The following is a 10,744-nucleotide window of genomic DNA, read 5'->3' on the forward strand; positions in this document are numbered from 1 at the left end:
GATAGGATTGGGCTTCCCAATCCTTGCATGAACATTTATTTATATATATACACAGAATGCTAGGCCTCCCTCTTCTGTTTCTTCTTCAATATGCAGTATTCTCCCCAAACCCTTTGATCTCTGTACACCACGCTCGGGAGCCAAAGAGCCCGACTCAGGAAAGGGGTCTGCGCGGCATCGAGGAATCTATGACATGTCACGCGGTCCCAATTCTCGGATTCCAAGATATAATTTGGCTCTAATGACCCCGCATGCTCTCCCCTACCGCTAAAGTAAGAGTCAACTAAATAGTCACAACTCTCAATTGGGATCTACCACTCAGACGATTAGTAAAGCTCTTCGCAAACCTTTTCCTGGACATGGGCAAAGGTAGGCTTACATATTTAGAGTAATCCTCTTGGTTAAGGTCGTTCATATTTTCAGGTACCTTCCACGTCCCGTCTCTAAAGGGTGTATTGGTTTCTGCAAAGGCCCCTGGCAGGAGGCCCGCGAAAGCGCTCTTGATGAATCGTGGCCTTGCACCCGCCGGAAGGAAGTAGGATGACGGAAACCTATACCACTCTTTCCCAAAACAGACATTTCCAGATATGTTCTGGTCGACTCGGTATATGTTTTTAGGTGCACTATAAGCCGTTGTAATGGCAATAGTCCGAGATGTTGAGATAAGAGCCGATATCACCAGCACAACAGCGACGAGGGTTGTCCCCAAAGCACTAGCGACTTTAGATTGAACTTTCAACTTGGAACCAGCAAATAAAGCGAAGTCCTTCACCCAGTTCATGGACATCGCAGCGTTAATGCAGAGTGCCGGATACGCAGGGAACATGAAACGCTCTTCTTTGTGTGGCTGTAGTGAAAATATCCCGAGCCAAATATAGAACGGGAGCAACAGAACAAATTGCTGTCCCGTGACGCTAGTTTGGAGGATAGCCAAGGTTATAACCTACAATGGCACTTAGTAACCTTAATACGCTATATTGTATGATGAAGAATACACACCAGTAAAAGGATACTCGCAAAGGCAGCTGCGGCCATTATGTTGAAGTTCAAGGACAGGTTAGCGAAGTAATACCACCAGGGCTCCGTGCCATAGAGGTCTGGTCCTCTTTCTGAGCCACCAAAGACATTATACAATACGATGTTCAAAGGCACAAATACAAGTTTTCGGTACGCTAAGGAGTCGACTCCAATAACAACTGCCTGGTCCCGTTATTAGTCCCGCAAATAGAGTAAGAAATGATGGGGTTATTGTACTTACTAACACAACAAGTGGCGATGCGATGCTCCAGATCATACGCTGGACCATACTTATGACGCCGCGGGCTTTCCCCTCTTCGAACACCCATAATAGAAGCTGCGGCACAACAAGGGCGAGGGAAAAAGGCCACCCGAGAAGTCCAGCAACAGAGAAATATGTGAGAGCCTTCGATAGAGAGACCGGTGTCTTTAAAAACTCTGCCATTCCAAACATGACAAAGTACATCGCAAATGATGATGGCAAGTAAGCGGGCACTGCTTGGAACATACCCGCGCTAGGCACGGATATCAAGACGAAAAGTAAGCCCACCCCGGGGCTGATAGATCTCGAAAGGGTATCGTAGAGCTCCGTCTGAGATACCGAGGCGGTTCCAGCCAAGATCGTTCGGAGAATCAAGAAGATATGCGACTATTCGATAATTTTGGGTTAAAAGATGCGTATAAGTTATCGATATCAATATAAATGTAATTAAGATACCTTGTCGATGCTCGGAACAAACGAAAATGGCAAAGTTACGAGGGAGTGGACGCCCACGTACAGCCAACTTCTGATAGCATAAACTGGAGAGTATTCCCATGTTTGTAATCCATCGCCATAAGATAGATAATGTGTGGGTTCCCAGTAATTGAAGACTTGGACGATAGAAATGGCATCAGGCTCGTGACCTTTAAACTGACATCTAAATCACGACGGGAATGATAGTATATAGATACCTTCATCACAATCTGGAATCGTTGCAAAAGTAGCTGAAATGAGACCAGCGCTGAAAAAGATTGACAAAACAATATGATAAGGTATGAGCGGCTCCTTCTCGATCACCCGAAGACTGGTTTACATGTTTTCAAAAGGAATTAGTATAGTTTATTTGGGATAGCAATAGATTTTATATATATCCCACCAACTTACCTATTAATCTTCGGGGCCGCGGCCGCTGTCAACGGCCCTTGACTCCGTGATGACATCTTGTGGGGGAATACTAGTACAATACCTCGAGTCGCCGACGATAGACACTAGTCGCGCGTCGTTCCGTTGAGCAGTACTATGTAAGGAACAGCCAGCCGTTTGTATGTATGGTGACGCTTTGTCTGGTGCCAAGAAATATGCCAAGAATAATACTGCCAGGTCCTGTGCTGCCATCGTCCAGATCGGGTAAGCCAGCAGGCAGATTCTCTTCCCGAGCAAAAAAAAAATCAATCGGATTCGATCCTGCGACAGCCATCAACATCACTGCAACGACGCTGTCTCAACCAGCGACAGTGCACAAAGCTAAGCCATCGCACTGAATCCCAATCCCATAGAAACATGGATAGTGACCCAATCGTTTATGGCGACGCGCCAGAATATAATCACGATGACCAACCTCGTCCTAAACGGCCCCGTCTCTCAACCGAAGGTCCGGATGATGAAGCGACAACTGCCATGGTAGCCAGTCCCTCAAACAACAACAAACCCGTCAACCAGCATTCGGAAACTAGTACAATACCAGGTTTATTCTTAGCTACCGATGGCCAAACAGTACCCGGTATCGAACTTCGAGGCCCCGAAGATGATGCACCAAACCCAGAGGCATTACATCCACTAGCAGCGTCTATTCCTACCGTTACTGAAGAGAACCCGGAACTCAATGGTGGCGAAAAAACCTCGGGCCTATCTCTCGTCAACGATGGCGAAGGTGACAAAATTAAGGCTGAAGTTGAAGACGAAGACGAAAGTATTCTTTACGACGACGATCAGACAGACCATATAACCCCAAACCCCGACGAACTTCCATATGAGAAGGAGGACCTTGGTGCCTTTCGTGACAAGGAAGATTTCATAGAAAAGGGGAAAGCCAACATGGGAAACCCAGAAGCTGAGTGGCAGTTGGATTCTTCGGCAGAAGAAAGTGGCGACGATGCTCACGAAGAATCCCGTCATCCGTCTTCATCTTCTTCTTCGGATGATGACGACAGCTCAACAACCTCTGGAAGCGACGATGAAGACGACGAAGGAGAAGATGCTGTCTTTTTGGATATACAAAAAGAAGCAAGGCGACTTATGGACGAGGATGCTGGCTCGGATGATGAAACTGGCGGCGGAGCAAAAGGTCGTGTTGGCGGGCCCTTGAAAACTAAGAATGAACTCCCAGAGGCTAAGCTAACGGCCACCCGCCCCGACATCGACATAACCGCAAGCACTCCAATCGTCCCATTAGGGACCATCGACTCGGTCGTTGGCGACCTCATTCTTATCAAAGCTAGCGTGTCCGGAGAATACCAAGTGCTAAACGAACGATCGGTTTTATGCTTCGAGGATCGATCTCTATTAGGGTGGGTCCAAGAGACCTTCGGTCGAGTCGAGCAACCGTTTTATACCGTACGATTGAAGGATGCGGAGGAAGTGAAACAACTAAATGCCACCGTTGGCCGAAAAGTTAGCTACATTCCCTCACATAGCACTTTTCTTTTCACAAAGACAATACGTGCTGTCAAAGGCAGCGATGCTAGCAATTTCTTCGACGAGGAGGTAGGGGATGACGAGAGGGAGTTCTCGGATGACGAAGCAGAAGCAGAGTTCAAGAAGCGACAGAAGGAGGAGAAGAAGGCAAGAGGGGCTGCTCTCAGGTCCCAAGGGCAAGCTCAACCACCAGCACAATTACCGATGCAGAATCAAGCAGCCGATACTATTGATGAGCCCTACGTCCCTCTTTCACGTCCAGCAAATTTACACGAGATGTCCGGCCCTCCCAGCCAAGCAAACCCCCCTCCTCGACGCGAAGTACCTCAGCGAATCCCACCCCGAGATTTCCAATCCAACAGGGGCTCAAGAGGATTCAGAGGACGTGGCCGAGGTGGTCGACAAGCCCCTCAAGGCCGACCAGACTTTAGACCTGGTCCTCGCCACCAGAATCAAAGCTCCGACCATCATCATCAGCAGCAGCATTCGCAGCACTCGCAGCAGCATAGGGATGACCGAGCTTCGGCTCTATCAGAGGCGCGCCATACCCCCAATCCTCCACCTCAAGCAGTCCCCACGATGCCTCAAATTCCTCTCCCTCTTGTTCCTCCACCAGATTTATCAGCACTTCTTCCTTTTTTCGCACAGGGACGGGCAATGCCACCAGCATTTCCCTCTGGATCTCACATTAACCCAGCATTCTTCCCTGTCCCCCAAATCCCCATCTCCCGCTACCCCATCAGCTCAGCCAGATACCGCCTCCACCCCCACTACCTTTTAATCCTGCCCAAATTCCAATTCTCCAACAAGCACAGCCACCACCACCACCTTCAGTTGAAGACATCCTTAAGATTCTACGTTCGCAGGGTCATAATTTGTGATTGCGTTTCAAGAGTGGAAGCTTAAGCATTTTTTACAATAATTGATGTACTGTAATCCATGACTTGTACCATTAGCCAGTAATATAATGACCACAATTAGGGTGAGCATGTCCGCATAGCGCAAAAGCAAACGCACAAAGGGATATCCCCCACGAAGATAAATGAACATCTGGGTGTTTTACCTTGAGAAAGAATTTAACATGCCTATCGAAGACTTCACATACTACGATGGTGGTGAGAGATCAAAGTGTTTATCTGAAGTGTCAAACGGCAGGGTTCATTGCTTCGTCCCGAAAACATGAGAAAAGTCCAGATATGATACAGCCCATTGCTACCCCTGTAAAGCAAACCCGTGTAGAGAAGGAAAAAAACAACGCATGCCCAGACCCTTAAAACAAAAATGTAAGACTGAAAAAGGACAAAGAAACGGAAGGTCAACCCTTATTCTTCGAGCGGAAAGAACATGTTTAGTAGGGACTTTTATACGTTGAACAGAACGTCAACAGCAAATATATTAACGTTAATGATCAACAGGATAGTTAGGCGTTGACAGCATTCCGGGGGGACATTAAAGTGTTGTGGGGAAAATGTTCTTTTGCAAAAACGCCAAAAAGACAAGTTTACGATCGCTCTCCACGGAGACGACGAGCCAACTGGATGTCCTTGTTCTGGATGGTGACACGCTTAGCGTGGATGGCGCAAAGGTTGGTGTCTTCGAAGAGGGAGACGAGGTAAGCCTCGACGGATTCCTAAGCAAAGGAGTAATGTCAGATCCACGTTCAACGCGTCATAGTATGTGTAGATATTGACGAGAACATACTTGAAGAGCACCGATAGCAGAAGACTGGAAGCGGAGGTCCGACTTGAAGTCCTGAGCGATTTCACGGACGAGGCGCTGGAAGGGGAGCTTTCGAATCAAAAGCTCGGTAGACTTCTGGTAGCGACGAATTTCACGAAGAGCGACGGTACCTAGGAACAAGACACGTAAGAAATTGTTTGATGACGCGTAGATTGTGTTTCGCCTGAAGTTTTGAGAGGGACGGACATACCTGGCTTGTACCTATGTGGCTTCTTGACACCACCGGATGCTGGTGCGGATTTACGAGCAGCCTTGGAGGCGAGCTGCTTACGAGGGGCCTTGCCACCAGTGGACTTGCGGGCGGTTTGCTTGGTACGAGCCATTGTAGATAGAAAAGGTTTGAAAAGTAGGAAGTTTTGGTGAAGTAGATGGAATGTGGCTGTTGTTGTTGTTGTTGTTGTTGTTGTGTTGAGGGATGAGGTAGGAAGTAGTAAGAGAGAAGAAAACAAGAACAGGATTTTGGGGGGAAGTGGTCCTTATAAGAAAGTTGGAAAAGGCGCTGGATCACTCTGGCTGGATTTATTATTATTCGTGTCAACGGCAAGTAAATAAAATAATCAAAAGCTGTCAAACACCACACGAAAAGGAATACAGGCTTTTTGTCCAGAAAAAGTGCTGGAAAGCAGACGGTCAAACACCCCAAAAACCAAAAGTTGGTTTGGTGGAGGAAAATTCAGCTTTCAGAGTGAATTCTTGCCGAAACGGTGGCAAGGTGGGCCCCGAGAGCTGGATCCTGCCTGACACAGCCGCTGCTCCAATCATCCACCCTTGATGGGCCTGCACACGCGCCGAAAAAGCAACTTTCAGCCGACTCCCCCAATCTAAATCTGGACCAAACCAAACCAAACCAAACCATGCATGCATAACATCGCGACTGGCCAAAAATCTCAAAGTCGGCCATGTCAACGCGTGTGCGTCTATCCATACACACATACATGCACAAACTACGACCATAGGCAAGTAAACCACACGGGCACTGTATTATACAATATACAAGTACCTACTACTGCCGATAACGGTGTGTCGTACTTCATCTTCATATTAACCTCCAATCTAGCAATTGGTATGCCTGTGTCCTCCCGGGGAATGTTTTAATTAAACCTCTTCTTTGATGTGATTATTACCACGGAGTATTATTATATTATCATTCTTATTGTGCGTGTTGCGTGTGTTTATGCACTAGCAAGCTCTCGGAATTTTTCTCTCCAACACAATTCTGTTACGAGGCTGGGCCCTTTCCCTCTGTTTTGGTTGATATCAACGCGTCGCGCAGAACATTCATAAGCGCGGAGCCACCCACCCCAAACATTTCCCTTTCCCATCTACCTGTCCACCATCCACCAAAACCTCAAATACACATTTACCTAGATCAAAGATCTATCGCCTAAACCAAAAAATTATCCTACCCTTATCTACTTCAATCACCCAAAATGACCGGCAGAGGCAAAGGTGGAAAGGGACTCGGCAAGGGCGGTGCCAAGCGTCACAGGAAGATTTTACGAGATAACATTCAGGGCATCACAAAGCCCGCTATTCGTCGTCTCGCACGTCGTGGTGGTGTCAAGCGTATCTCAGCCAGTATGTCACATCACCTCTCAATTGGATATTTCCTTTGAACGATCGTGTCAATTAACCATTGACTTTAGTGATTTACGAGGAAACTCGTGGTGTCTTGAAGACCTTCCTCGAAGGTGTCATTCGTGACGCTGTCACATACACCGAGCACGCCAAGAGGAAGACCGTCACATCCCTTGACGTCGTCTATGCTTTGAAGAGACAAGGAAGAACCCTCTACGTAAGTTGACATTCTATAGATCCTAATATTCGCATCTAGTTACTAATTGGAGACTTTAGGGTTTCGGTGGTTAAATTCATTGAGCTTGTATTGTTTGTCCTTTTCTTTCCATGTTTTTATTGTCTTCATGCACTGAGGCGTATCGGTGTCCAATTTGGAGGGTTTTCTCCTACGGGTGTGCATTTTGTTTTTTTTCCAAGTTCAAATGTACATTTGTAATGCGAGTTTAATAATACTCAATGTTACGAGATGGGCTGAGGGCCTAAATGGTCGCGATCATATTTCGCAAATGACCCCTGAATCCTTTTTTTCCTTCGATTTGTGATAATTCCTAGCCCTAAAAATTAAGCAACCGGGCGTCGAATTGAACGATCGATGTTCGCTATTGTGCACCAAATCCAGTAGGCATCCGTTCCTGATCTTTTGCTCATTACGCGTGACATGTATGATTCGCATTTTGGCCGATTGTTTACAATTTCGACGTACCGAGACAGATTTCGATGAAGTTTATTAATAGTCCAACAGCAACACATCGCAACTGTGCAATATCGACCTGGCTGACAGTTCGAAGGCGCTATAAAAAAAATTCATCTCGATATGTACCCGAGCTAAGTCCGTCCGCAATTAGTGCGGTATCATGGCATCTTGAGAAAGTCATACGGGGCGTAGGTTCGATATAGCAATTACAATACGTTTCTTCAGCTTGGGTTGATCAAAGACAGGAACGATGCCTCTATTAAATTGATGCCTGCACGCTGTGAAGCCGTCATTGTAGCCAATGGGATGCACATAAATTTTTGATGTATTTAGTTGCAGGGGTACCCTGCTAGCGTTATTTACAAACCACAGTGTTTTATTTAGCAAGTAAGCTCATTACTATCTCTTGACCATTCCAAAACGAGCAGCTGCCCGTGGCTGGCGTTTACCTCCATGTCATATTTGACAAAAAAAACCATGAGGTGTTTTGGCTCTGTGTTGGGGCAGGCATGGATGTCAAGAGTCGGACCGCTCAGCATCATAAGTTCAGATATGTCCCCAGTCGAGCGTGTCTTCATTATCATATATGGAATTCACCGGGCCGCGGGGACTTCTTTATTCTCCTTGGTGGCTTCAAACACGTCATGAAGGATCCCAACTTCGATGGCAAAGACCAACCATCAATGAATAACCTGTTAGAGGAATGGAGCTGTCTTGTTTGGCAAACACTCCCATTCGACCTATTATCGAAAGCACTTCCTCCAGATATCGTTGTGTACGAGGCAAATATACATCTCAATCGAGCATCCCCTCTTCGACAAAAATATAATTGCCACGGAGTCAGAGAAGGGAACATTGGGACTGCAATAGAACTCAGCATTGGGGCTCGGAATCTTCTATTGTCACCAGATCCCGAGATCCGAGCTTACATGCAAGCCCGAGAAAAACATTATGATCTACCATACTACCGAAAGTTAGAGGGATTGAGACTGGGGCATTCGATCCAAGAAAGCACAAACTTTCAAGATATTACGCTTATGCTTCGGAAGCGTGAGAACTTTGATTTCAATCGTTTGATGAGGAACGCGGACTCTGACCAAGGCGATAATGTGGAGGTTTGGATCTGTTGCCGTGCGGCTTGACCCGGCTCCTCTGTACGACAAAGCGACAGGGCATTATGTTCGGCGTAGGCTAGCCTGCCGAGTATGTCCTGCCATGACTGGGGCGCATGGGAGGTGGGAAAGATCTCGGGGAAATTGTCCGACAGAGCCAGTTGATCCAATGATGAGATCTAGATCCATAGCTAAAGAGACGGTTTATTACAACTGGAAGAAGAGCATACGTATGTGACAATTGATTTAGATTCGAGCGTATGGCGCATTGCCATTTGCAATATTTGTGCCCGACTGCTTAAGGAGGGATTTACCAGATTTACAGGATTGTAATCATTGGCAAAATAGGTAACAACGGGTGTAAAGTTTTATTGTGGGCAGTAAATTGGCTGCTTGCACAGTATGTACCTTTTTTATATATAGTTTTTGTGGTGTTGCATCTTAGCTTCTGACTTGGGCGACCAAAGTAAAAAGACCAAAAAACGGCAAAAAGTTTGTTGACAAGAAGGGGATTCGAACCCCTGCGGGCTAAGCCCATGAGAACACACTGTCTGAGGCAGCGAAGCTTTCGCTTGAGTCTATTGAATTATTAGTCAGATGAATTCAGCGTCAAATAATGTAAGCATATTGGAACCCACCACACGCCATAACCACTCGGCCATCTTGCCTGTTGATTATTCTCATAGTTTCATAACGTATATTTAATGGTGCTAACATCTGCAACACATCCGAGCTGATGATCTGACACCGACACTAGCTTTAACGCATTTCAACATAATGATAATACCTGGGTATAAGGGAATAGATGCCGGTTCAATGCCCTGTGGAGGGCCCTTAGCGGGATATCAGAGACTATTCGAAGATCTGCGAGATATGCAATGGTTTCGGAGGGCCTGCGATTGGGAGAGAGGCGTAGGCTACGTTGTAATGTTAACAGTTAAGTGTAGAATCCCTCCACTCAGGTATTTAAATCACTACTCCCAGGTAGCGAAGAAATGAGAAACTTCTTGGAAATATTACTTGAGAGTACTCAGCTGATACGGCGTCCCACGAGATATACCGTGTGCTATTGAATTTAGTTGCAATTACTCTATTAGTGATTAGGTCGTGAGTAAGGTTTCTCAAAGTCTCCTAAACGGCGCTTTTATAAGCCCATGAATCGAAGGAGCTTGGCCTGGTACATGGGAATTCACGGATAATAGCCGCACGAAATGAAACAAAATGATGCCTGGCCGAAAACAGTCTTTAGAACAAACTTTAACAAGATATAATCTTGGTGCTGTATTACTTAACATTAAACGTAAAATGAAAGAGGATTATCTCTATTATAGATATTTGACCCTAATACTAAGATTACACACAACGGCCACGTACTTGGTGCAAGTTGGGCTCTATAATCTAGGTTCGGGGTGGATAGTGGATAGTATACATGTACATGCATCGCACATATGTACATGGCTCCCGGGCCAAGTCACCTTTCAACAATATTAATTGCAACTCGTAACGACCACGAGCCCAGGGACATACATTGCGTTTTATCTCATAGACTAAGTAGCTATGAACATTTAGATTCGAAGGCCTAATTACGCATATGTTAAGGGGAACCTGTTCGGACGTATAATCGTTAAGGTATAGTGTTTCGTCAAATACAAAGCTCGGCTCTGGGTTGAGGTATTCAGAATTTGTAAATAAACTACGTTTATACTACTGACGTAGTCCGGCACTATTGGAAGCGCCACGTATAAGGTAAAGTTCTAAACCAATTGTAACGGATCGTAACAAGTATTTAAACTGCTATATTGTATCAACATCGTTGGTAGACTTGCGAAACTATCAGGTTTAATAGTATCTCTGAGGGCACATAATATTTACTATATCTCGAGCTGACACACGCTCCTCAATATCCAAAGCTATGACTATCTATGC

At 45.9% G+C, this 10,744-nt stretch overlaps 4 protein-coding genes across 4 annotated transcripts; 2 read left to right on the top strand and 2 right to left on the bottom strand.

Annotated features, from left to right (window-relative positions):
• Positions 1–59: 59 nt before the first annotated feature.
• Positions 60–2,220, bottom strand: DFL_003535 (uncharacterized protein; the record flags this gene model as incomplete). Its single annotated transcript, XM_067632486.1, has 7 exons — positions 60–311; positions 380–943; positions 1,000–1,200; positions 1,259–1,666; positions 1,736–1,890; positions 1,972–2,084; positions 2,165–2,220. 7 exons carry the CDS (start codon positions 2,218–2,220, stop codon positions 60–62), a joined length of 1,749 nt encoding a protein of 582 aa, XP_067490750.1.
• A 340-nt stretch (positions 2,221–2,560) lies between these two features.
• Positions 2,561–4,600, top strand: DFL_003536 (uncharacterized protein; the record flags this gene model as incomplete). The annotated part of the gene is made up of 1 exon (XM_067632487.1): positions 2,561–4,600. The coding sequence occupies one exon, from the start codon at positions 2,561–2,563 to the stop codon at positions 4,598–4,600; it is 2,040 nt and encodes a 679-aa protein (XP_067490751.1).
• Positions 4,601–5,195: 595 nt separating this feature from the next.
• On the bottom strand, positions 5,196–5,757 carry DFL_003537 (uncharacterized protein; the record flags this gene model as incomplete). Its single annotated transcript, XM_067632488.1, has 3 exons — positions 5,196–5,324; positions 5,396–5,544; positions 5,625–5,757. 3 exons carry the CDS (start codon positions 5,755–5,757, stop codon positions 5,196–5,198), a joined length of 411 nt encoding a protein of 136 aa, XP_067490752.1.
• Positions 5,758–6,864: 1,107 nt separating this feature from the next.
• DFL_003538 (uncharacterized protein) lies at positions 6,865–7,303 on the top strand (the record flags this gene model as incomplete). The annotated part of the gene is made up of 3 exons (XM_067632489.1): positions 6,865–7,012; positions 7,081–7,229; positions 7,289–7,303. The coding sequence occupies 3 exons, from the start codon at positions 6,865–6,867 to the stop codon at positions 7,301–7,303; spliced, it is 312 nt and encodes a 103-aa protein (XP_067490753.1).
• Positions 7,304–10,744: the final 3,441 nt, after the last annotated feature.

This window comes from Arthrobotrys flagrans (assembly GCF_004000055.1).
Source record: "Arthrobotrys flagrans strain CBS H-5679 chromosome Unknown unitig_0, whole genome shotgun sequence".
Taxonomy (NCBI): domain Eukaryota; kingdom Fungi; phylum Ascomycota; class Orbiliomycetes; order Orbiliales; family Orbiliaceae; genus Arthrobotrys; species Arthrobotrys flagrans.